This window comes from Epinephelus fuscoguttatus, linkage group LG12 (assembly GCF_011397635.1).
Source record: "Epinephelus fuscoguttatus linkage group LG12, E.fuscoguttatus.final_Chr_v1".
Taxonomy (NCBI): Eukaryota; Metazoa; Chordata; class Actinopteri; order Perciformes; family Serranidae; genus Epinephelus; species Epinephelus fuscoguttatus.
Genome location: NC_064763.1, coordinates 27,236,115 through 27,263,557, shown reverse-complemented (window position 1 = coordinate 27,263,557; position 27,443 = coordinate 27,236,115). Strand labels below are relative to the sequence as shown.

General features: G+C 41.0%; 1 protein-coding gene across 1 annotated transcript; it reads left to right on the top strand.

The window, feature by feature from the left end:
• The first annotated feature begins 975 nt into the window (after positions 1-975).
• On the top strand, positions 976-27,443 carry hephl1b (hephaestin-like 1b). Its single transcript, XM_049592820.1, has 20 exons — positions 976-1,287; positions 4,013-4,257; positions 7,247-7,459; positions 7,891-8,088; positions 9,619-9,873; positions 10,440-10,608; positions 12,514-12,647; positions 12,792-12,923; positions 14,614-14,819; positions 15,073-15,217; positions 15,387-15,599; positions 18,701-18,920; positions 19,032-19,171; positions 19,249-19,374; positions 19,506-19,612; positions 19,708-19,942; positions 21,242-21,381; positions 21,680-21,833; positions 22,622-22,636; positions 26,986-27,443. The coding sequence occupies exons 1-20, from the start codon at positions 1,115-1,117 to the stop codon at positions 27,063-27,065; spliced, it is 3,300 nt and encodes a 1,099-aa protein (XP_049448777.1). The 5' UTR covers positions 976-1,114; the 3' UTR covers positions 27,066-27,443.

The following is a 27,443-nucleotide window of genomic DNA, read 5'->3' as shown; positions in this document are numbered from 1 at the left end:
AAAGCAATCAGAGTGTGGTTATGCTGTCTGTATATCACTAATGTGACCAGCATTTACTTTGTAAAGGCAGAACCATCAGTTCACCTATTGGTCTCTACAGTTGTACTGCTCAGAGTTGGCCAGCAGGTGTCAGCCCCATCCCTTTGATGGCTAAGCAAGACACAAAGCTTCAAAGATGCAGGGATGTAGGTGTTGAATGTGCAGTAACAGGAAGTGATGACTCAAATTTGGCTATCTTGGTCAAACAAGAACACCGCTAAAAGAGTTTGTAAACCGCAAGTGACTTTATGAATGGTTAATAAATCATTTGATAATGATTTATGGATCAGGTGTAAGTCACATGAACATCTTTGTCCACTGGCAGCTGCTTTATCCCCCAGCAGGATACTTGTACTCTGCCAAAAAGTGAACAATCTGTACCAAAATCCATGTATCAACTTCACTTGACGCACTTATATAAGAATAAAACTTACAAATAGTATTAATTCATGAATTATCAGCATTTATAACTCCATTAGCAAGATGATAAATACCAGCCAGAGAGAGTTTTGACAACCTGGAGACCCAGGTTGATCTTATTAATGGGCTCACAGGCCTTGTAAACAACTTATTAGCCACTAATAGATCCACTAGGTCCAACTTGGTGACTTGTCAGAGAGTGCTGCCAAGTTGTTGATTTATGATGAAAAAACTAAACAATTAGATGTTCATAATGTGAAAGTCATAGACAGCAGCTGACTATCCTGCACACTCATCACCTCTGGAAAGGTGACAGTTAATTCAGGCGACCCACTGTGCTTGAGTCTGCATTTTGGCATAAGTGGATCAATTATCTTAATTTCCCAGAAGGCAGTTTCAATGACATTTTATAATAATTAACGCCAGAACACTGAGTGGTTATTATCCGTGTACTCTGATATCTCCGCAGGAGGCGGTAACACCGTGGTCGCTCTCTGGCTGAATAGACCAACTGTTTTCCCTTGCACTTTCATAAGTGCTGCAGCCCCAACAGCACACTGTTAGTGGGAGAGTCAGCAGTGGTTTCCGTTTGTTCCTCTTGAACCAAAACCCGCTACAAACGCAGCCCTGCATCAAACGGAGCGATCAGCTGAACATGACGCGGACTTTGGGGTTGTTGGCGAGTTGTTTGCTGTTTCTTCTCTGCCCCGGTGCGGACGGCAAGCGCGGTAGGGAGCGAGTTTACTATGTGGGGATCATTGAGGACTCGTGGGATTACGCACCAAGTGGAAAAAACCTGATTAACGGCCAAAACGTCGAAAATGATGAGTGAGTTGTGATGCTGTCAAGTTATTTATAGATTAGTGATCGACACACATACGAGATTACTAACAGATGTAAAGTGATTATAATAAATACTCTGAATAAAATAAAGATCCTCAAACTAAAAAAAAAGTTTTAGGGCAAAAGTGCTTCAGTATGTCACCTCGTCAGGGTGTGACATACAGTGTCTAGACCTCTGAAAGTAGTGATGTGTGTCTGTCTGGCAAATACAACAGGAAAGATGACTACTTGCATGACTAACAGTGAATGACTGTCATGATACAGAGACTGAAGACTTCCTTTGCTGTGTGTTACACTGACTGAAATCAAGTCAGGAAATACAGCCAGCTGCCTCTCATGTAAGGGAGAGAGAGTAATCTGCACCACACCAACAATACAGTAATATTATATACTGTAAAACTTCAATTATTAGCCTGGGCTTTTATTTGCTTAAATCACTGAAGTCAACAGGCTTATATTAGGGGCAGGTGTCTATATGGGACAGGCCTTTAATTGCTTTCTCATAAATTTGTTGCTCAGCAAAGATCAGAAAATACAATGAAACTGTTATTTAAACCAGTATGAATATTACTTGTGTAAATATTAGGCTTCGAATAACATATCACTTTCAAATCATTGGTTTAATCTCGCTCCGACAGACAGAGCATCAGAGAAAGTGTTATGAAACTCTTTTTATAGCACTGGAGGAAAACGATATAATACACAAAATGACACAACAACACTTTATCCTGTTAAAACAATACTCACAACTTGGATTAATTTTCATGAAAAAAACTTTTGTTTCCTTTGATTCTTACGGACTAAAGGAATGTCTATAACTTACAGGGAATGGATGACCATGTAAGAGGAATGGAGTTACCACTTGTTTTCTGCCATGCCAGTAAATCTGAATGAATTTCAGTCTTCTCTTGTGCTCATGGTTTCAGGAAAATGAACTAACAGTTGAATTGTTGAGAATCTAACTGAGCTAACAATGTGTAGAATCTCCGTATTGACAAAAGTTTAAACATGAATATCTGTATGTGCGATCTAAGCAGCTATCTAATCTTTGCTCCCATGGGTAGCCAAATACCTGTTTTATCCATTCAAAGAACTTCTTAAAAAATGAAATGCTTGGCAACCAGACCAGGCGTCTAACTGAGACAAGCTTTTATTTGTCAAAATGTGTAGCCACACCGGGCTAGTAGAAGTGACTGGGTGTGTAACTCAAGTTTTAGATTAAAAGTTGCTGTGCATCAACAACAAAGTGAAAATGAAAAAGGATTTGATGAGGATATTTGAGCGTGGAGTTTTTGAACACTTTCCACTTGTGACAGTTTATTGCGTTTTTGCAGTTGAGTTTTAGATGGATAGTAAAGCCTACAAATAAATGGCACCTGACTGGATCTCTTCGTCTAAGAGGGCCAGATACCTGACAGGTACCTGATTTGATCTCTTCATTTAAGACAGCTTAATGACTTCGAAGCATACCACCACTGTTGCTCTATTGCACAACGCTGTAATGTCCTGACTTACTCTATCAGCCAACTTACTCAACAGTCAGTAAGTGATGCCATATATGTTGGTACTCAAACCAAGCAATTGACACTGAACATTAATTCTTATCTTCTCCAGATATCTTACTGTCCATCTGCTTTTCCTGTTTACTGACTCCAGGGGCAGATAACTTCTACTAATGATACATCATCCAGTTGGTGGCTCTCAAATGTAGCCCTTCATGAAAAATTAGTAACATCAGCCAATGGAAAACCAAGATGTTGTCTTTTACTATACAGTGGCATTGCATGACGTTTCAGTAACAAAGGAACAGAGACTGCAACATAGAGATGATTGTCTCAAATCTCATCGCTACTGAAATAGGCACGCCTACATAATCATAGAAAATAGGCCTGTATGTTTAGTGAAACCCCCTTTATCAGACTGTCAGCAAGCTTATCAGTACGACCCATTTGTGAATCAAGTAGCCGTAATGCTTTTCATCCTCCCTGTTGCTTTGGTTGTGGGTTGGATATACAGAAGCAAAACTGCGTCCGCCACAGCTCCAGTAACACGTTATTAGCCCGGGGAAACGTGTAATCACAGTAATGACAAGTCTAATTGTTAGAGAGTTGCAGCCAGAGGCAATTTGTTCTGCAGCATTGCATCTACAGCTAAAGGATTCATCACCTAGTTCATGTATGTTTTATAGTGAAATTTAGTCTGTTACTGGCAATGCAGTTCAATAATCTCAAAGATAAATCATTTTGTGAAATCACACTTTTTTGTCATATTTGCATTTTGCTCCTTTTTAGCAAAACGTTTTAGTGTAATATTTCCTTTGTGTTTTGGAGTAATTACATACAGTTGTATAGTTGGCTACAGTCATACATTATGTGTCTTGGCAATAATTAGGCAGTTGCCTTGCTGTCAAGGTGGTGACATGACATTTGCATATAATGAACGTTGTGCTTCTCCCACCTGTATTTATAGACTACAAGTATCTTCATTCTGTTGCAGTGATTTCTTTTATATCACTTATATTTTATCACACCTATTCATGCCTATTATTTACAGAAATATGCATGCAACACCATAAGGAGATTAAACTGCCTGCAATTGTGCAATCCTTTACTGTATGATTTGACAATAACTTGACCTTGACCTTCTCCTTCTTCCTCCTCTTCCTTAATCCCTTTATTTACACACTTCCCTGTCTCCCATTGTATCTCAGGCATGCATCTGTCTTCCTGGAAAGAGGACCCCACCGTATTGGCAGCGTTTATAAGAAGGCCATGTTCCGACAGTACACAGATGCTACGTACAGCCGCCAGGTCCCCCATCCTGCCTGGTTGGGCTTCCTCGGTCCCATACTGCGAGCTGAGGTTGATGATGTCATTGTGGTCCATCTGAAGAACTTTGCAACCAGGAACTACTCTATGCATCCTCATGGAGTTTTCTATGAGAAGAATGCAGAAGGTATAGTGCTGCATAATGCATATGTATGCACGTAGAGACAGCATACTGTATTCACACAGAGTCAGACCTGCAACATCAATTATATATCCCTTAGACAAAAGTAACACCTGCTAATACAAAATAATGCCCATCATGCATACCTCCCTTAGCCACACCTCTCAAAACTGCTGCTATAACTCCAGTGCTAAAGAAACCTACTGCAAATCCTAACAACCTGAACAATTTCAGACCAATTTCAAATTTAACATTGCTTTCTAGAATACTTGAAAGATCAGTTGCAGCTCAGGTCCACACTCACCATTTACCACAGTCTGGTTTTCACTCCTTTCACAGTATTGAGACAGTCTTGGTAAACATCACTAATGATCCCTTAATGGCAACTGACCCTGGGCTTTTAACTATTCTTATTTTGTTTCATCTAAGTGCACCCTTTGATACCATTTCACATAACACTCTTCGAGAGAGACTAGCTACCAGTGGAATCACAATCATCCAAGTCTTTTCCAGTTACTAGTGGTGCTCCTCAGGGCTCTGTCCTAGGTCCCCTTTTATTTATTATCTACCTTCTACCTCTTGGCCATATCTTAGGAAAATTTGGCATTCAGTTCCACTGCTACGCTGATGACACCCAGCTCTATCTATCCACTTCTGCCTACTTCCGCTCTTCCCCCAGTTCCCTTTCTGACTGCTTAGGGGATATTAAATCTTGGCTTTCATGCAACTTCCTCAAACTTAACACTGATCAAACCGAGGTTCTCCTTGTGGGTACTAAATCCACCTTGGTTAAACCATTGACAACTCCAAAGTCTGTCCATCCCCTCAGGCTAAGAGTCTGGGTGTCATCCTGGACAGTACACTTGCCTTTGAGGCCCACATCAATAATGTTACTCGGTCTGCATACTTAAATCTACAAAATATTAATCATCTTCACCCGTCACATACACTTCAGAGCTCTGCTGTCCTTGTTCATTCTTTGGTTACATCCATATTGATTATTGCAATTCTGTCCTCTTTGGTCTCCCTCTCAAGTGTCTTTATAAACTCCAGTTGGTCCACCATTCAGCCACCTGTATCATTACCAGAATCCCCTCCACAGATCATATCACTCCTGTTCTCCAGCGGTTTCACTGGCTTCTTGTTAAATATCACATCGATTTCAAGATTGTGTGTGTCACCTTTAAGGCCCTTCATAATCAAGCCCCTTCGTACCTTTCTGAAATCCTTCATATCTACACACCCTGACGTACTCTTAGATCCTCTTCTACAATCCAACACACATCACCATCTGCCCACTTGACTACCATTGGTTCTAGAGCTTCAACCGTTCTACCCCCGCCTCTGGAACTCTCTCCCCAACAACATTCGCAATATTGCCTCCCTATCCACTTTCAAATCCCGACTGAAAACATACCTTTTCAAAGTGGCATATTCGGTCTGATATAGTGACCTGCACTGATGACTTGATGATCGTGATTTTACACCTTATATTTATAATTAGGATTTTTGTCTAGTCATTTTATTAACTTTTATTGTATGTTACGGAATTGTTTGATTTTATGATCTAATACATTGCTGCTTTTTTTTTTTCAAAATTGTGTCAAGTAAGATGTCCCTGAGTGCTACAAGGTACCTATAGATAAAATGCAGTTTGTGCACATATGTTTTACATAAACAACATATTACGTTACAGAAATGATAGCGATGTAGATACAGATGTCTGAAGAGGAAGTCTGATTCCTACAAACGTGCTGATTCATTCAACAAGGGACACTGTTCTGCTAAGATTATTTTAAGTGTTTTATTAAGGCAATGGGAAAATCAGCAAATACATTTGAAAATATGTTTTTTAAATAATATATCGCATAAAAGTTTGGCATTTCTTATGAATAGCTGAACAATTTAAATGCACAGGTTCACTGATTTAACATCAGCATTGTCTCTACATTCAGATACATTATTCAGTCAGATGGATGTATTTTTTTCTATCTGATGTTTTACCCGAAAGCTGTGGCTTTTTGTAGTGCTAGTCTGAAAGTTTGGCATGCAGCTCCTCTGCTTCACTGCCAGACTCTCTCTGACAACAAGACACTGACAGGCTGAAAAGACAGAAGGGCTAGCAAATGTGATGCAGACTAAAAGAGTTCAGTTTGTCCTGTGTGAGGAACGCAGCACAATTTCAGTAACTGAGATGGGCTACTATGGAAGATTCATTTCCAAAGGATTGTGAGCTTTGCAGCTCTGTATTGTGCAACATCCCCCCTCCCCCTCATGTCGGGAGTTGCATCCTGCCTTTGGAATTTCCAGAGCCTTATGGGAACTGAAACTGAAACTAAAATTTTGTTTCCCCTCTTAAAACAGATTAAGGCGGTTGATATCCTGTGTTACAGGTGAATTTACATTAATCTGTCTATGCATCAGAACATACCATGTTGCATGACCAACTAGCTTTTATAAACAGCAAACTGGGCAGGAAGGCAGAGAGATGGAAAGATAGAAAGATCAAGGAGAACGAGAAAGAGGAAGGAGAGTGGAGTTAAAACATGGAGACATAAAATTTGGTGAAATCTGCATTCAAACATGTCATGTGATGAGTACAGAGTAGTACAGAGGTCAGAATACCCGTGACATCTATCACTAAGACTGAGGTCATTTATCTATTTAAAGAACACTTACTGTACAGACGTGGAGGCTGAAAGCTTAACAGAGATAAGACCCATGAAGGAAATGGATCTGACCTTGTTTTGGGGAAAACCTCCGTTGAAGAATGTGCTTATTAAACCTACTTGCTGTTAATGAATAATTGATTTCATATGAAATTCGACATCATTGTTCTGCAGTTTTAAACTGTTAAGGCAAAGGCCTGTGCTTGTTAAGACCATGTAATAGTTTTCTGCTGACAGAAAGTGAAAGCACACAGGCTCAACTGCTCTCTAGACTTCAGAGGAAACAAGAGGGATCTCAGTGTAAACATCTTGTATTTGTCTACCAGGGGCGCTCTATCCAGATGGGACATCAGACAAGCTGAAGAAGGACGACTGTGTTCCTCCAGGAGGCAGCTACACCTACCGCTGGGAGGTCAGACCAGAATTTGCCCCCACAGATGACGATGCCAACTGCCTGACCTGGGTCTACCACTCCCACTTGGATGCCCCCAAGGAAATTGCCTCAGGACTCATAGGGGCTTTGCTCACCTGCAAGAAAGGTGTGAAGATGCTGATAATACATGAGAGGACATGTTTCTCATGGTGTGTCTGTATATTGGCTGTTAGGTTCCCTCTCTGTACACGTTATGTGTATGCCAAATCAAATCTTCATCTCCTTTAATCATAGTTACAATCACAAAGGGCTGCTTTGCTCATGCTTAAAAAGTAAAACACACCAACACTCCCTTAGCCTTAAGCCCTTAATGACTACAGTGAAAAACTGCCAACAGCTGCATAAGAAAAAACAAATATGGTGGGAAATGTGTGAGAGTGACACCACTTTCCAGTCTATCATACTTAATGAATGCTGACATGGTGGGAAAGCAAAGATTAAATGTTCCTTTATCTATGCACGACTGCATAACTGTGTAACACATTTAACCCCCATCCTGCACGTGCCTCTATGTCTCATCTTTCTCTGTGAGTACAGGAATCTTGAAGGAGACTAATGATCCAGAGTCTGTGGTAGAGTCAGCCCGAAATGATGTGGACCAGGATGTCTTCCTGATGTTCACCGTAGTGGATGAAAACCTGAGTTGGTACTTGGAGGACAATATTCAGAGCTGCTCTGATCCAGCCGGGGTCGACCGAGAAGACCCAGACTTTGAGGAGTCAAACCTGATGCACGGTGAGAGAGAAATTTCTCTGATTTTTTATATTAAAACGATTGTACACGCATTAAGTTGGTTGACAACAAGAAGATTAATTGTTAAATTAAGTTTTTCAGAAAGTCAATGCTCATCTTAGTTTTCGTCCTTTCCCACCCCCCCTGCTTCCTGTTGCCCCTACGTTCTTTAATTTCCAATGTTATGTGAGTTACTCTTCACATTAACTGACCAATTCCTTAAAGTGTATGAAAGAAGGCTTAAAGAGACACTTTACTGCAAAATAAAACATACATATTTTTCCTCTTACCTGTAGTGCTATTTATCAATCTAGGTTGCTCTGGTGTGAATTGCGGAGTGTTGAAGATATCACCCGTAGAGATGTCTGCCTTTTTGTCAGTATAGTGGAACTACATGGCATTCGGCTTGTGGTGCTTAAAGTGCCAAAATAAAACATTTGCAAAACTCAACAGCAATGTTTCTTTACAGGAGTCACGACTTGGTTACCCAAGATAATCCACAGACCTTGTTGTGAGCAGTTTCAAAAGCTGTTAGCTCACTCAGTGGTGGCGAGCTAACAGTAAATGCACACTTCAGTCTGCGCAGTGATATGGTTGGCGGGATGTAGTTTAGTAGATAGAAAATAGTTCCTCAATTAAACTGTTCACATCAAGGTCACTGAATTATCTTGAGTAACCGGGTCATGATTTCTGGAAAGAGACGTTGATGTTTAGTTTTTCGATTTCAATTTTTTTTTTTTTTCCCCGTGGTACTTTGAGCTCCACAAGCCGAGTGCTAGTCTAGTGTCTAGGATTTTGCAGGTTGTTTTTGTGATTGTTGCAGTCTTGAATGCCTAATTTCATGGCACCTTTACTAATGCTGTCAGAGTCAGAGCTTATTATTATAAGCATTCCTCTGAGCATCCTGCTCTCTCTCCCTGGTTAGCAACTAACACCGTACAATGCGATGTCATCCGTACTCTTCATATTTTGTTGCTTGGGCAGAAGCTCCGCACTGAGACTTTATTCTCGTACCAACACCAAAATGAAACCAAAATGACCCGACTCTGTCGTTAAACTTGTCAGTAACCGTTGGTAAAGTTAGCTGTGTGATGCTAACACTTAGCCCTGTCACAGTGTGTGACTCTGTCCCAGGCGCGGAGCTCCAGTGTCACAATGGTAATCTCATAGTAAACAAAAAGAGAAAGATGGCCTGAGCGAATCAATATGCTGCATGCAGCTCTTGAGTGAAATGAGATTTTACCCCTTTTAAGTTGTCAAATTTACAGTAGAGTTGCAGTGATTGAACAAATTGTGCAGAATTAATGGGGATTGGCTGAAGTTGCGTTAATTGTTGCAGTTGCAACATTACAACATTCTGTAGGCAGACAGCTCTATGGTCAGTATCTCCAATACCAAGCAGCTCACACCAAAATAGCACTACAGGTGAGATAAAAATATGTACTTGTGATTCTGAGGTGAACTGTCCCTCTAAAGGTGAAGGTTGTTCACTTTGTCCTTTCCTCTAACCTCTGTATTTTCTCTGTGTGACAGCTATAAATGGCTACATGTTTGGTAACCTGCCTGGAATCGAGTTATGCCAGCACCGTGCAGTTGCCTGGCACTTGTTTGGCATGGGCAATGAGGTGGACATTCATTCTGCCTTTTTCCACGGTAATACACTGCTGGACCGTGGCCACCGCACTGACGTCCTCAGTCTGTTCCCAGCCACGTTTGCCACAGCTGAGATGGTCCCAAAAGCAACGGGAAAGTGGTTGCTGACCTGCCAGGTCAATGACCACTTGCAGGGTAGGGCACCTGACCTTTAACCTCTGTGTGAAATTTGACGTCTCTGCTTTGAGACTAAAGAATGCATTTTTTGTGAGGTACACCACTGTTATTATGTCATAGTGTGATGTTATCAGTCTTTTAGCAGCAGAGTTTGTACTTGTACTCTAAACGTGCCAGGACTTGCATTTTAAGACTGTCCAAAGTCCATTGAACTTACTGAAGAACTGAATGAGACATACTTGCTCAACATGTTATTAATCATACTTACACTTGAGAAATTCCTTTCCTTTATGTCCTACCAGGCCTTCTATAAAAGCCTATTTGTATCTCTGTGGCATTCTTAGGAACATACACAAAAGCAGTATATTTGCTAAATCACACCTTTGGTAGTTTTACAGGTTTTATGTGGAAAAGATAAGGAAGTTTAAAGTGTTAACTGCACCCTGGAATATTTATTATTTTACAGACTATTAAAGCTGACCCTTTAGACTTGTCAGGTTGTTTACTGCCATTCAAATTTCCTTAGGCTCCTGAAGTTTTTAATGCTTGTAATGTTTGTGTCTGTCTCTCTCTATCTGTTCCAGCTGGGATGCAAGCCTTCTATGAAGTGAAGTCATGTGGAAGTGAGGCCGGCTCCACAGTGATGGGGGGTGTTGTGAGGAATTACTACCTGGCAGCAGAGATTATCCAGTGGAGCTACGGTCCTTCAGGAAGGGATCTGATTAAAAATGTGTCCCTCACTGAAGCCAACAGGTGGGCAGACACTTAATCAAATTAGGCTTGACATACTGCTGCATCCAACTGAATCAATGATAACAACGAGCCCACATGGTTGCATGCCAGCTTTTTCCCAGCTATGTAGGTTATTATGTCTATTTAGTTTGTTTTAATACCTAATATGGTCACAGTTGTTGAAACATGAACTGCTTTTGATTACATAATTTGTACTGCAGATAGTTGTTTCCAAACCTCCACTGTGTCGTAGCACTTTTTGTGGCAAGGCACACTAAAGGACAAGCCAAGATCTCAGGGCACAGCTGTATTTATATCTGTTGACAGCAGTTTCTACAACACGTGTTATCGCTCTTATCACAACATAAAGCCATAAAAATTTATAAAAAATAAGACAGGTAGTTTCGTGATACTGTCTGCTGACAGTTTTTTTCTCTTCTTCTTCAGTGGTAGGTCGTTTTCGCTGGTGCTTTGTTGTAATTTGCTCCGTACAATGAAGCAATCCATTGTCCCACTCATGGCTTTCTCCTTTTAAATCATCATCCCTCACACTGGCTGCCAATCAGGGCTTTTGATGTGTCACACACTAGTGATTCCTACGCGCAAACTGTGACAAATAGGTTCCCTGTGACGGTTTTTGAAATTAAATTCAATTAAATTCCTTTTTTTTTTTAGCTTGAGCTTGCCTCTTTGTTAATGGGTGCACATGACACACTGATACAGTCAATCAAAAATTCATTCATAACTTTTTGTAAAGGCCCAGTTGAATATTGAAATGATAGGCTAATGTGTTGTTATCTCGAAATCCCTTGGCACACCAATCGAGAACCATTGTTGTAGACTATACTGTTGTCATGTTTCAGTACTTGGTAGGATCCTAAAATATGCATTTTCTTGTAACGAATTGAAAATGTATGTTAATATCACTGCTGGAAAGATGGTCTTTCCATCAAACGTGGCTGTCTATGCAGTAGAAAGATGCAAATACTTTTTTAAATTGGTGCTTCATGACCAGAGAAAACAGAGGAAAAGGGCTGTGGCATTTGCTTTTGCTCAAGAGGTAGAAAACCTACAACTGCCAGAATGCACTGCGCCACACCAGACCAATATTTGCTCCTGCTGATGGGTTACATAATGTGAGCTTGGCTGTTTTGACACAGAAAACAATATTGTGACTGCCTGGTAAGAAACGATCTGGAGTTACAGTTCAGCAGTGAGCTCAAATATGTTTCTGGAGATGTTTTAGTGGAGAAAATAGGCAATACAGTAACAGAATCTTGATTTATATTTGATCACCACTGTCTCATTTTACAGTTTGAGTTTGGTTTGAGTTTGAGAAAGAGAGGGACAGATTTCTCTCTCGATCCACTTCTTTACTCTCTGTGTCCATGGTGGCGGGCATATGAAAATGTGCAAGTACAATCTGTAGTTTGAGTGTCTGTGAAGAGCTGAGAGAGGAGCAAAAAAAAGTGCTGGTAAGATGGAAGGCAGTTTAATACTGTTTATTTACACATACTTTGTTATAATACAAATAGGCAAATACAACCTGGTGAAATAATTCCAGGAGCTAACTGATTCTGCAGATGATCGCTATTCACCTAAGGCTTGGCAAGACCTCTAAAGAAAGTTGCCTGTCTGTGGCCTCTGTCAGACTAATTACACGTGAGCTGGTCGTTCCTGTGGTGTCTAGAGTAAACTGTGTGGATAGTGATGCAGTGACTGAGTTGTTATTGTGTCTCTGTTATTGTTCCCTGACCTGACTGGCAGAGATTTCTGCTCTGTTAACTTTTTCTGTGGTAAGAAATTACACACAGCTGCTTTATCACCACATATTCATTGCAACCCATCTCTCCCTCTGTGTCCCCGACAACTTACGGTATTTAATGCTTTGTATCCCCCTCCCCACCCCTTCTTCTGCTCTCATAGTGCATCAGAGGCGTTTTTTGGCACGGATGGTGGAAGGATCGGAGGTGACTACATGAAAGTGCTATATCACGAGTACACAGACAATACCTTCACCAAAAGGAAACTGACACCTGATCCTCATTTCGGATTCCTGGGTAAGGCCTCTAAGTTCCAGATTTGGCAAAAAAAAATCTCGCTCTTTTGTATCTTATTTACCGGTACACTGATATCATGTCTGTCTGATACTCAAGTTCTCTCAGCACCTTGTCTTGTTACAATGTTCTTCTGTATTTATCTAGGTCCAGTCCTGAGGGCAGAGGAAGGAGACACTCTCAAAGTGACATTCCTGAACAAAGCTGACAGAAACTACAGCATCCAGCCTCACGGTCTGCACTATGATAAACGATTCCAGGGAAGCAGCTATGAGGACGGTGAGGAAGAGGCCAGTTGCAGAGCTGCACAGCCAAGAAAAATTTTCAGTAGTCATGATAGCTTTAATATTGTGAGTGAGTTGAGTGGTATTAAAGGCAAGGATTCATTAAACCAGTGGGTCTCAGCTTGGGGTCCGGAGAGGGATGGAGTTCCAGGAGATCCCCAGAAAAATGGGGATTTTTTTTTTTCACTATTTAAAGATAAACTATGCAGAATTTTCTTTAAAAAATGACAGATTCATTCAGAGGTAATCCCTCTCAATCATTACTTATCACCCACTAGAAGTGTGTCGTGGTGTGTTTTTCTGCAGAGACTCTGCCCTCTGCCTGTATTTTCTTATTTTCTGTGTTTGGGATGTTTATAGGCTGACAGCACTCAGATAAGTTTGGAACTTTCCAATCAAGCAGCGACCAGGTTCCGGACCATAAGCAGCAAACGTCCAAGAGACATAGTGCTGAAAAAATGCAAATGTAGCAAGGTGAAATGCCAAAGGAGAAAGAATCTGCGGTTGGCTTTTACTTTGGCTTTGGCTAAGGAGTGTGCTTATGAATGGTAACCAACAATCCTGCATAGTAGACCTTTAATTCACTATAGAGGTGAGCTCAATAAGAGTCATAAGAGTGACTGTTCGGACTATAGGTTTCGCTTCATCCATGGTAATCTCAACTGTTGACAACTGTACATTTCTGTATTATATTAACTTGAGCCATAGCCAATGATGTGTAGGCAGGCAGACTATGGCAAGCAGCCAGGAAAAAGACAATGAGGATTTTTACTGATATAGGTCATGTTGATAGCAGGCCCCTGAACTGAATCGAATCAAGATCGTATTGTGGCAGAATTTGTGGTATCATCAAATATTGTATCATTGTCCAAAGAACTGATGTGATGTTTTGTCATAATGAAACTTGTGATTTACTTCCTCAATAGCAGAGGGCCAACAATTCAGATTGACAAATGCATGTTGCATGGTTAGGGCGGTTAGCACTGTCACCTCACAGCAAGAGGGTTCCTGGTTCAATCATGGGTGCAGGAGCCCTTCTGTGCAGAGTTTGCATTTTCTCCCCGTGTCAGCGTGGGTTTTCTCCGGGTACTCTGGCTTCCTCCCACAGTCCAGAGACATGCAGGTTAATCGGTGACTCTAAGTTGCCTGTAGGTGTGAATGTGAGGGTGAATGGTTGTCTCTACATGTCAGCCCTGCGATAGTCTGGCGACCTGTCCAGGGTGTACCCCGCCTCTTACCCAGTGTCAGCTGGGATAGGCTCCAGCCCCTCCGTGACCCTCAAGAGGATAAGCGGTTGGAAAATGGGTGGATGGATAGATGTTGCATGACTATTTCTTCCAGACTAAAGAAAATATCCCTGTCTCTGCCTCTGGTGTTGGCTAGATTAATCAGTTGTCATCATACAGTAATTATCAATTATTAATCATTTGATCCAAAGCTCAAATGCTAATTGTCTGCTGAGAAGGTTTAGCATGATAGGATATAAATATCTGCTCATTTAAAAAAGACTAAATTAAACACATCAACTAAAAAATTCAAGTCATGTATGGACTGTCTTGTAATATAATCACTTTGAATTTCAAAATACCTCAAATTAAAAAACAAAAACAGCTTCATTTACAGGCATAGAGTTTGACTGCAATGCCTTTTTCTAAACCATTAATTCTTTGTGTGCAACACTGCAGGTGTTGACAAGCCAGGCTCTCATGTCGGTCCAGGGGAGAACTTTACCTACACCTGGCAGGTGCTAGAGGGTCCATCTTCATCCGATTCTGCGTGTATCCCCTACCTATACTACTCCGCCACTGATCCTATTAAGGACACCAACTCTGGATTGGTGGGACCTCTGCTCGTGTGCAAGAAGGGAACGCTGGGGGAGAACGGAGCCCAGGTGTTGCTTTATTATCCATTCACACACACACACACACACACACACACACACACACTGTCTCTCTGAAATGCAGGAAATAGTCACATTTAAGAAGTTTCATGCAGTAAATGTTTGTTTCTTAATTTAATGTTAGATCTTCAGTAGGCAGGCACTGACATTTAAAGCAATGTAGTACTTTTTTTTATCTGAAACTGATACTGCAGTCTGTAGCCCCTAAGATCCTCACTGTTACTGTATGTGCATTGTTTTACAGAGGGGCGTTGATAGGGAGTTCTTCCTCTTGTTTTCCGTCATGGATGAAAACATGAGCTGGTATTTGGAGGACAATATTGACCGTTTTGGCAGCAACGAAACAAATCCAGACAATGAGGAATTTGAGGAGAGCAACATGATGCATGGTAACCAGTGTGTTAAGCAAAGAGAGCAAAGTTTAAATGTTATCTGATTGATACTGAACCTCACATACCATTAGTACCAGATTTTTGAGCTCCATTTCTGGTATTTCTTTAGTATATTCTTAATTGTGTCTGTTGTTTTTTGTGGTTTAAATCTTCCCTTTCCTTTCAGCTGTAAACGGACGCATGTATGGGAACCTTGATGGACTGGAAATGTGTGCCGGGGACACAGTCATGTGGTACACCTTTGGGTTAGGTACAGAGGTGGACATCCATGGTGTTTATTTTGAAGGGAACATCTTCAAGAAGCAGAGCACAACACGAGACACTGTCAGCCTGTTCCCTCACACCACTGCTACAGCTGCTATGCAGCCAAACAACCCCGGTTAGTCATATACACACACACACATACAGTCACAGACATGCATTGTGCTGCCACTCCAAAACCACATCCCCTTCCTTGCACACATTCTCAGCGTTCATCCGCACTTATGTTTTGTTTGACAGAACAGCAACATGCTAAGATCCTTGTGCAAATCTTTTCCTGTGACATGTACACTGATCAAAACACTTAACAACAGGAAACACCAGTAACTACAGTACAAATGGGAAATGTCAAAACTATCTGCAGGATTTGTATTAATTATAGTATCCTGAGATATGTTTGAGGGCTTCATTTCCCAGCACAGAGAAAGGAACATTACACAGTAATTTACAAATCTACACCACTTCATAAAGTTACTGTTTTTTTAATGCTATGGAGTCTAGGTATGTAAAAGAAAAGCTTTATAGATAGATAAAACTATATTAAAAACTACATTGTAAATACAGTTTAATGTAAAAGGGTATGTGGTGTAGTGCATTGGTTCCCAACTGGTGGGTTGTGGTTCAAAAGTAGGTCATAGGTTCATTCTAAATGGACCACAACTGGCTCGCAAACGTGCCACATTTATAAAAAAAACCTGTCTTCATTTTGAAGTCCAGTAAATGTCTGGCTTTTATTTTGAAATGCTGTTTCTTGCTGTAGAGTGAGTGACTAACAGACAGCTACGTGACAGAGACAGCAAACAAGCTGGACAGCATGGCCAAACACAAGTATGACTGTGAATGTAATAAAATGTGTGGACCTTGAACTAACGACTAAAGAGAAATTATGACGCTGTGGCTGGACCACTTGGGAACCACTGGTATACTGGATACATTTAAGTGACTCGTTAAATTCCCATTCTACATTTGAATGTCTTTTGCCATCACAGCCTCAACCACAAATACAAATTGTACATGTGCAATAAATATGCCATGAAAGATTAAGCATGGATTCCCTAAAGTCCAAAGATCAACAAAGATTTTGTGGTAAGCTATACCAAATGTTAAAGGGACAGTTCACCCAAAAATAAATAACACATATTTTTCCTCTCACCTGTAGTGCTGTTTATCAATCTAGATTGTTTTGGTGTGAGTTGTAAACTGTTGGAGATATCGGCCGTAGAGATGTCTGCCTTCTCTCCAATATAATGTAGCTTGATGGAGCTCGGCTTGTGGTACTCAAACCAACAAAACAATACACTTGTAAATCTCAACAGCAATGTCTCTTTCCAGAAATCATGACCCACTTACTCAAGATAATCCACACACCTTGTTGTGAGCAGTTTCATGTAGGAACTATTTTCCTTTTACAGAACTACACCAGCCAACCATACTACCACGTTCCTACATGAAACTGCTCACAACAGTTTTTCAAGTGTATTGATGTGTTGCCTTGAGTGCCACAGGCTGAGTGCATGCTGATATCTCCAACACTCGGAAACTCGTATCAAAACAATCTAGTGTGATAAATAGCACTACAGATACAAGCTGTTCTCATGCACTGTTTATATTTTTTTCCCACGAGAAGTAATGCACCACAGTTGGTACATATCCCTAATCATGAGCCAGTATTTGTACATAACCCATGTATTTTCTAAGGCTGCGATCAAGTGACCAGTGTTCTGCCAGGAGTAAAGAACGAAGTGGTCCTGAGCAGTCCAGTGAGGAGGCAGACTGGGGTGGTGGATAGGTCACAAAACACATGACTTTCCCTCAGGACACCGGTGTTTGGAACCATGTGAACTTTGAGGGCACTTTGATTCATTTTAAGATTTGCTGTTATCGCGTTTCTTTTACTAAACCTACGTTAAGTATGTAACTTTATGTTAAGTACAAAACATCAGGTATAGGCACTTATTCGCAGGATATCATGTGAACCGCTGTGTGTGCATTTTTGTAGTCTATCATACGACCCGTTGTTTAAGGATACACTGGAAGATAAAAGGAAACTATGTATTTTTGATTTCTGGGTAAACTGTTTCAGTCGTTGCCAATAGCTCATGACCATAGGTGAGGGTTGGAACATAGATGGACCAGTAAATCAAAAGCTTTGCCTTCGAAAGAATGAGGTCATGGATACAAAAATGAATTTCCTATGAAGGGTGGCTGTGCTAAGCCTTAAAGGAAATCTGGAGGGAGTTTGTAGTAGAGCCGCTGCTCCTTCATGTTGAAAGGGGTCAGTTGAGGTGGTTCAGGCATCTGATTAGGATGCCTCCTAGACGCCTCCCATTAGAGGTGGTCCAGGCACGTCCCACTGGTAGGAGGCCCCAGGGCAGACCCAGAAAACACTGGAGGAAGTACATATCTCGTCTGGCCTGGGAAAGGAGGAGCTGGAAAGCGTTGCTGTGGCGCAACCCGGCTTTGGATAAGCGCTTGAAAATCAATTGGAGTTAACTGTCCCTTTAAAATAATGATCTGAAATCCTCTCCAGAGATGTTTTAAGACAGAAAAATAATCTGCTCTGAATAATAATTTGTCAGTTTTTTTATCCACCAAACTTATTAATTACAACTACACTTGAAACATACGGTATCTATAAATAGACAAATTTAAACTCTGCTTATACATCATTTTGGGCAGATAAGCTCAAACATGAGTGGAGCAGGGGCTTAAAAATTGCTCAGATAGCACAAAACACACTCTGAAAGCACAAAAGTGGTGTGACAGTATGCAGTCTACGTGTTTCATGCCTACCCAACATGCAGACATTTGCAACAAACTGCAAAACCACCAGTCAGCACACAGAAGAAAAGCAGGACACTGGTTTATTTTCTAGCCAAGCAAAAAAAAGAAAAAGAAAAATCGCAATGTATTTTTGTTTATTTGCTTTTCTGTTTCAAGTCTGAGTCAATAACATCAAGTCCAAACATCATTACAATAAATTACATGAGACTGATTTTGAATACACTGTGTGCATTCAAACAGGAACAAGAGTTAGATGTCATGAGAAACTGGAAGCGCAACCCTCCCAAAAACACACTGATGTGTGTTCAGAGAGCGACAGTACAAATGCTTAGGGGATTTGTGTGTTTGTCCTGCAAATGCCTGCACCTATTGTAAAGCCACAAACATATCCAGTCATGTGCCCAAATACTTAACCTCTTTTCATTCCCCTGTCAGGTGTGTTTGAGGTGAGCTGCAGAGTAACAGACCACTACTCAGGTGGCATGAGGCAACAGTACAAAGTACGTCTCTGCCCGCAACGCAAACTGAAGCCATCACGCACAGGAGGGCCAACCAAGACTGTGCAGTATTTTATTAGTGCTGAAGAAATAGAGTGGGACTACTCACCTAAGAGAGACTGGGAGCTGGAGAAACACCACGCCACATTAGAGAACAGGTGTGTGAGTAAGATAATTGTAGGCCGATGTGTTTCAGTGTTGGAGCCTGTGATTAGTGGCGTTACTTATTACTGTTTGTTAATGGCAGCAAATTGGTACATGTCTCCCAGTCCAGGCAATGTATTCGTGGGGAAAGGGAAAAACAGGATCGGCTCGCGCTATAAGAAGGTGGTGTACAGAGAATACACTGACGAGACCTTCAAAGTCCAGAAGAAACGGCAGCCGAACGAAGAACACTTGGGTATTATGGGTAAGCTCAGCTGCTCTTTATGCCTTTTTTTACTGAGAAAAGACAGAAGACAACACAGGTTATCTTTTTCTCTGTAGGTCCAATAATCAAAGCAGAGGTAGGAGAGCAGGTCGTGATCACATTCAAGAACGATGCCAGCCGGCCATACTCGATTGGTGCGCATGGAGTGAAGGCAAGCGGCTCTCACATTCCTGTCCAACCTGGTGAGAATCAAATCTGAAAAAAATAAAATGTATATTGTTACTTACTAACAAAAGTAACGAGATACAAAACACTGGCCTTTTCCCAGAAGCAGTGGGATTGATATTTTTGTTTTATGGTCTCTTGCCTCCAGGCCACATAATGGAGCTGACATGGGATGTTCCTAAAGATTCCGGTCCAGGGGTCTCAGATCCTAACTGTATCTCTTACGCCTACTACTCCAATGTTGATTTCATTAAGGTACACATTCCCTGTATAAATTGTGGTCACAAGGAAGCGCATAAATCTTGCAGTGTCGCAATAAAAAAAATGTTCGTTTAATTGTTTGTGTTCAGGATCTGTACAGTGGTCTCCTGGGGCCTCTGGTGATATGCAGGCCCGGGACTCTGCAGCATGGCGAGGGGCCTGACAGACAGAGGGGCGACGTGGAGAAGGAATTTGCTCTGCTATTTATGGTGCATGATGAAAACCAGTCCTGGTACTTGGACGACAACATCAGAACATACATCGGCATCGACCCTGATAACTTCATGCCTGACGAAGAATTTGAGGAGAGTAACATGATGCATGGTACGAGATAAGACGAGAGGGAGGCACAAAAGGCCTGTCTTATTCACGAACAAACTGAAGTTGAGATTTATTGATGGTGAGAAAACTGGGGTCATCCTGGCATTAAGAGGATTAGGATGGAACTGAAAAATATTAAGATAGAAACATGAGCAAAATTCAGCTTAGAATTGACCGTAAAACCAGTGATACTTTTGTTCACCCCCAAATCCAAAATACATATTTTTCCTTGTACCTGTAGTGCTATTTATCAGTCTACATTGTTTTAATGTGAGTTGCTGAGTGCTGGAGATATCAGCCAAAGAACTTAAAACTTATAAACTTCACTCCAATTTAATGGAACGAGATGGCAGTTCAGGGGTCTCACTGACTTTCCTAGGCCTACGCTGAAAGCCTAAAGTGGAGAAGGTGTGCTCTTTCCACCTTAGGCTTTCCACATAGGCGTGTGGAAAGCCATGCGCTTATGTGAAAAGCCTTAAGGCAGAAAGAACGCACCTGTCTGCCCTTCCATGTGCAAAGGAGGAAAGCCTGAAGCAGAGAGAGCAAACCTCCCTGCCCTTCCATGCGCCTACATGGAAAGCAGCAGGAAAGACCCCCAGGAACTGAACAGAGCAGCATCGATGACAAACAGAAATGACATTGATAAGTCAGACACAGCATAAAAAGGAGGAGCTGGGGTGGAGGCGGGTTGCAAAGGAGCTTGCAGAGGAAGCAGCAACAGTAGGCAGGCCAGAACAGTTTAAATAGGGCGCCCTGAATGAGATTTGCCAATTGGTTGCATAGAAGGGACTCATGTGATCTATCAGCTGACTCCCTTCCATCAATCATCTGCTCCATCAGTTGATTGAGCTGTTTGAGATCAGCTGGGATGTGAGCTGAGCTTGACATCATGTCCTGCTTTAACTAACACACTGCTCAATTTTTGATTTTGGGGGTGAACTGTCCCTTTAACTTTATTGTTCACAAGGGGAAATTCATCTTAGAGCCAAATGAGACATAGAACAAACACAGACTCAAACATAAACATGTACTAAAACATAATAAAATACATGAAACACATAATAAAAACTGGTCAAACCCACCATGCAAGCTCACATAAAACAATGTACATCTTTAAATGCAGCCTCTAAACATGCAAACTGTATGCTGCTCAACACATAAACCCAACATCAGTCCAGTCAGCAAACATGATGGTCCTCCTTTTTTATGTTGTCCCAAGAGGAAGTATAAATTATGGTTTTCCTGCCTCTGTATGCCCCTGTCTGATTCTATGGTGTGATGGTGTGAATGTGTCTACTGAAGGGATCAATGGTGAGCTGTACGGTAATCTCCATGGACTGGTGATGGTCCAAGGACAGAAAGTTGACTGGTATCTCCTGGGAATGGGCAACGAAGTGGACATGCACACCGTTCATTTCCACGCTGAGACTTTTACCTACAAGGTAACCCTCGTCACCACAACTCAAGCTTCTATTTATTCATAATTAGCAGGCAAATTATTTTTATACAAACAATACAGGTCTAACAAATGCCCCATCATTTCATACTGACACAGTGGAGAACTGGTTTGAATTAAACCAGTGAATGCAATCATCTGCAATGAATGCAAAATCATCGTTGTAATGAAATCTTGTACATGCACACACAAAAGGTTTCTTTACTCACTTCTCATTTCCTTTTCTCTGTTCCCCTCCCCTCCCTGTAATGTTTGTGCTGTGTGTGTTTGTGTGTGGGTGTTAGACGGACCGTGTGCACCGGGCAGATGTCTTTGATCTCTTCCCCGGGACTTTCCAGACTGTGGAGATGGTTGCTGGCAATCCAGGGACTTGGTTGCTCCACTGTCACGTGACTGACCACATACACGCCGGCATGGAGACCACTTTCACCATTGAAGGTGTGTGTGCACCACAGTTATTATGGTTTTATGTTTTTCTTTGTTTTGTTTTTTCGCATTTAATTCTTCAATTCAGTTTAGGTTCAGTTTATGTTAAAAATGGCAAATTTTAGTTTCATTTTTGTTAGATTCAGTATTAGTTAACCCTTTAAAACCTGGAGCGACATCACTTTTCTTGTGCCGCTTTCAGACACCTTTTGCAACCTGAGCTAATTGGTGTGCGATTTCTTAATAAAAAAAAAAACAAAAACAAAAAAACTTAACTTTCTTCCTTTTCCTTTTTTCTTCTTTTTTTCAAACAAATTTTCTTGCTTTTAATTTTCTTTCTTACTAATTTCTTGCTAATTCACTTCTTCATTTCTTCTTTCATTGCTCATTTCCTTCTTCCCATGTTTTTAAAAGATATAACGCCAATTTGCTCAGGTTTCAAAGGCTTAATATGGGTAAGTATTTGTCAGGGGCAAGATGTAAGACGTTCAGAATAGGTATTGAAATAGAAACGCCACACTTTGTGAAGGAAGTTGACTCACAGACATGAAGACATCTCAGTCTCAGTTGAACCAACGCCTCCTCACATTTGTTATGTAACCAAATTGCTAAAGACTCAAACTATTATCTAAACACTAGTTTTCAACATTATTTTTCAGGAAGCTAAAATGTTTTAGTTTTGTTTAGTTTTAGTTAGCTATGTAAATGTGCAAGGACATATTCAGTATGTACACCAATCTAAACATCTATTGAAGAGGATTTGACTAACATCTCGCTTTTTTGCTGTCTTTCTTTTCCAGAAAAGCCCTCACATGGTAAGATCTGTTTCCTTCACCAAGTAATGCACAAGTTACTGACACATATTGAAATGAACTGACAGTGAACAGCCTGGGTCAAAAAGTAAATCAAGGCAGACACATCCACTTGTGGCATCGCTGAGAGTGTGAGATCAATCGATCAGTTAATGGCTGCTGATAGATCCAATGAAAGGTTTTACAGGCTGGCAGATTAAAAGCAAAGTTGAATTACAGACCTTTAATCTGAAATATTGATCACTGCAACAGCACAAATTACCATATCCAGTGGTCGAATTGTTCATTTTTAACAAGGGGGATGCAATGTAGCTTTGCTTTTTTTGCGTGCACACATAATCAAATATGACACAGCACAGATGTGCAAAATTAATCAGGATAAAGAAAAATGGCATGACCTATACCTGCTGCCTTTAAAAAAACACAAATAATGCAGTAGTATTGCTATTGCAGTACAGACCAAAAACATTTTAGACTATAAATATGAGTAGTTCTGAAATAGCTGTGAAAATTAATCTTGGAGTCACTCTTATCCTATAGGCATTTTCTTAGCCAGTTATAATTTCTCCTTACCTGTGAAGCCTTGGGCTGATAATTGGTGCTGCTGTCAGGTCCCTGTCCTGATACCTGCCTGGTTTCTCCCTGTCCCTCTTCTATCTATTGCAGTAATATAGATAATAAATGTGCAAAGCAAAATTCATAAATACACAGTCACTTTTGTGCTCTAGATATTTTCTCTCAGCCAGTTATAATCTCTCCTGTGAAGACCCTGCATGATCATCCTTGCTGGCCTCTGGTCCACTGTCTCGTCCCTGACCCTGCTCTTTATATTATGGCAATAAAGATTAACAAAAATATGTGCAAAGCAATAGTGAGCACAAGTTCTTATTAAGGAGTAACTAACATTATCTACATCCAACAGCATTACTCAACTTACACGGTTTGTTTGGAAGAAACTGTGCAAGGTTTTTTGCTTCTTGCTGGCTGCTTTGCTGAACATAGTTAACACAGAGGTACTGCCCAGGGGCACACCTCTCGTCTGTGAGCGGTTGATAACAACATGACAGCGTGCGTCTGCCGCCTGGCGCCGCCTACTCTTGGTGCGTTTAAAGACGGCTCGGAAAAACACGTTACCATATGTTAAAAACGAATTGAACAGTTGTAACGGCTGTAAAAAGTGCGAGGGACAGAGGGCATAGATACGGGAAGTGCGGGGGACATGTCCCCTGTGCCCCCCCCCCCACATTACATCCGTGCCTGCACACACAGATTCTAGATGAACAAGGGGGATGTTTTTTGGACAAAGGGGATGGCACCCCCCCCCCCCCCCATCCCCCCTCAATTCGACCACTGACTATATCAGTGTTGATTTTTGAGAGTGTCACTGTTGGTCACTCAGCCACTGATTTGCATATTGATTGCAGTTTCAGGATAGTGCTCTGCAAACTTGGAAAACAGGTCTTGACTGATGTTATAAATCCCACTTTCAGTCTTATTCAATGTTGAGCATGAATTTGATGTAATGCAGCACCCGCCTAATCTAAAACTTAAATCATCAGAATAATTTATAAAGATGCATTATTACATAGAATTTTACACATAATGGCTTTAATAATCAAAATTAATTGAGATCTTTAAGCAAATGTTTTGACTTTAAGCAGTGTTGTAGTCTAGACCACCTAAACCGAGAGTCATGACCAAACCACAGTGAAGCAAGACTGAGTTACACCAAAACCAGACCAGTGTGAGTCGCTCTCTGCATGACACACTTACATCAGCACCTCAAAAAGAGCACCACTAAAAGATCCACATTACCATGAAAACACCTGCAGAAAAAAATGGAGCTTCCTCTGCATTCACCTCTTTTATTGCTGAACTGTATGAGTGTATGTGTACCATGAGAAATGTCTTGACAAATGAATTTTATGTGAGGGATTTTCTTCGCAAATAAACAGTAAGAGGCTGAAATCAACTTAATCATCTGTAATCAACTCTCCTTTCTTGCACAGGCAATTTAGTGATATCTATGCAGGTGCGGTCTTGACTGGTCTTAAAATAAAATCCATACTCCTCTTTGTCTGAGACCGAGACAAGAACAAAACTTTGGTCAAGTCCAAGACGAGAGCAAGAACTAGTCACAAGGCCAGATTAGAAACAAGACTGATCTCGAGGACTACAACACTGCTACTACAACACTAATTGTATGAAAAGCATTAAACTTAAACACATAATAGATTAAGTATACATCTCAAGCATATTTCAAGAGTGTGCCAATACATTTTCAAGCCAAATGGAAATTAATAGACACCAATAGATGCCTACACAAAATATAGCACAACAAAATTTCCAATACATGATAACATTGTTTGTAAAATTGTTAGCTGTGATGTGATTTGTCCTAAATAGGCTAAAACATGCACAAACACTGTAATGGCTCTTCCAGATGACTGATGGAATACCATTCATTTCTCTTGTCTAGTTCAGGTCAAAGTGGGGCAGTAGGTGTTGGACTTTCGTCTCTGCCATGACGTAATGGTTTTGTTGAATGTTATCTATATTTGCTTAGTTAGTATTGGTTATAGGGAGAAACAAAACATGGATTGGGTCATGCATTCCTTCAGAGCTGTGATGCTGTTGTAGGATGTAGTGCAGAAGATAAATTGTTGATGATACAAACTTTGATAAGCATGAAATTCCACAGGAAATTGATGATGTTAGTGCTTCAAGGCCAGTACGTGTGAGGTGAGGAGATTTTCTGGGTAATGCTGTAACACTGAATGCATCACTAAATAAAGGAATTAAAGGATATAGCAGAGATATGCAGGTTAGGTTTTGACTGAGGTTGTGCATTTAACAGATTTTGTGGTTACACTGAATGTACAGAAGCCTGTCAATCAGGGTGTCAAACTCATTTTAGTTCATGGGCCACATACATCCCAATTTGATCTCAGATGGGCCGGACCAATTAAATCATTGCACAATAACCTGAGTGCCATCAGATCCAGGCACATTGTGTAGACGATCATCCTCTTAAAAACCAGACAAACAGCCTGAGATATCTTAAGAAAATTAAGTGCATTTTCAATAGTATACCTCAGTTTTTCCACATTCAGTCAGTTGACTTCTCACTGTCATTACATGTGCATTTATCCACACATTTATTGATACAGATTCTTTATAATGAAGCTGCTGATTGACAATATTTGCACAATGTTCAATATCTTTAAACATGATCACAGTAAGTATTCATTGTCGTATCAGAGCGCTGTGTTCTGGTCAGGGTGGAAAAGCTTCTGAAGCAGAAATTTAAGCCCCGTTTCCACCGAGCAGTACGGTACAGTTCTGATGGCTTATGTTTTTTTCCCTGTTTCCACTGTGAAAAGTTGTGGATGGTACCAATGGAACCGTTCTTTACCATCCCCATGTTTGGTCCCCCCTCTGTTGGGGTACCTAGCACACAGATCTGGTACTAAAAGGTGGAGCTGTGAACACTGCAGTCTTTAGATTGGTCAGTAGAGGACGGTCACTCTGCTCAGGGCTGAGTTGTGGCTGGTTATGAGGTTCATGTAGCCACTGTTCATACAGTGGAGAGTTTTATTAGTAGACTTTACCTATACAGTGAAATGATGTTTTGCTGCCTCTTGCAGCAGCTGCAGTCTGAGATAAAGACTAACTTAATTGACTGGGCCGACTGGAGGCGACTTTTAAGGTGGAACGTTAACTTGTTATGTTATTCAATGCATGAGTTGACGACATGAATCCATCAGCACACCTTAAATTTCATTGTAACAACTTTGACCATCACTTTAGTTTTTATATGACATACACTTTTAGTAATGAGCGGATCTTCAAGTGTTTGTATATATATTAATTTTGACCAGGTTACGTTAACTGTATATATTCTAACCCTCACTTGGAGAAAAAAAAGCATCGCCTGAGAAGGACTAAATGCACAAACCCACTACTTTTAAATATCCCATGGAGAGAGACTCTCACTGCAGCCTGTTTTATTTTGTTCAGAAAATGTTGGCGTGAGCAGTGAGTGACAACAACCTCGCCCACATGAGAGAGTACAGTTTGCGGTGGAAACGCAAGGGTCTAGGTACCATGTCTGAAGGGTTACAAAGGTACCGTACCGAAAGTGTTTGGTGGAAACGGGGCTTTACATGAAGTAGGTACCACATTGTTTAACTTGCTCCTGAAACCTGGCACCGCTTAGTCTAGTCATCTAGAGGGCCAGATTGGACCGTGTGTTTGACACCCCTGCTGTAAATTGTGTCATCGTTGATTTATCATGTCCCTCCTGTCTTACTTCCTCCTCCACTCTCATTTCCTTGTTTTCCCTGTTGCAGCGTCAGGAACTGAAGGCTCCATAAAGACGCTGCTGGTCTCACTGGCGCTTGGTCTCGTGGCTGTAGGCGGACTGCACTAACAAAGGGACTCTGACATTGAGCCAAGTGTGTGTGTGTGTGTGTGTGTGTGCGTGTATGTAAACAAAACTGTGGTGAATAATGCACTCCAGTGACAGAATCACTGTTGCATTGTGTGTTTGGTGGAGGTTATGTATGTATATATCAAGCAATTATCAGAGCAGGCAAATATATATATCAAGGGATGTACAATCATGTATAAAGTTGAGGATTATTTTATTTCTTAGGACTAAAAAAGGCATTTTATACTTTTTTTGATTGTTTCTATTTGCCCTTTTCTGGCATGTTGCACTGTGTTTGATGCTGTTAGTTTGGCAAAGCATTGCTGTACCAAAAATTTGATTCCCAGTTATGAATGTGCAATAAAGACATTTATTCAA

Excerpts from the sequence above, each read along its gene's own strand:
- hephl1b (XM_049592820.1), top strand. The coding sequence starts at position 1,115 with ATGACGCGGACTTTGGGGTTGTTGGCGAGTTGTTTGCTGTTTCTTCTC. Across the intron at positions 10,609-12,513 it reads TCCCTCACTGAAGCCAACAG|TGCATCAGAGGCGTTTTTTG; the intron begins GTGGGCAGACAC and ends CTGCTCTCATAG. Across the intron at positions 12,648-12,791 it reads TCCTCATTTCGGATTCCTGG|GTCCAGTCCTGAGGGCAGAG; the intron begins GTAAGGCCTCTA and ends GTATTTATCTAG.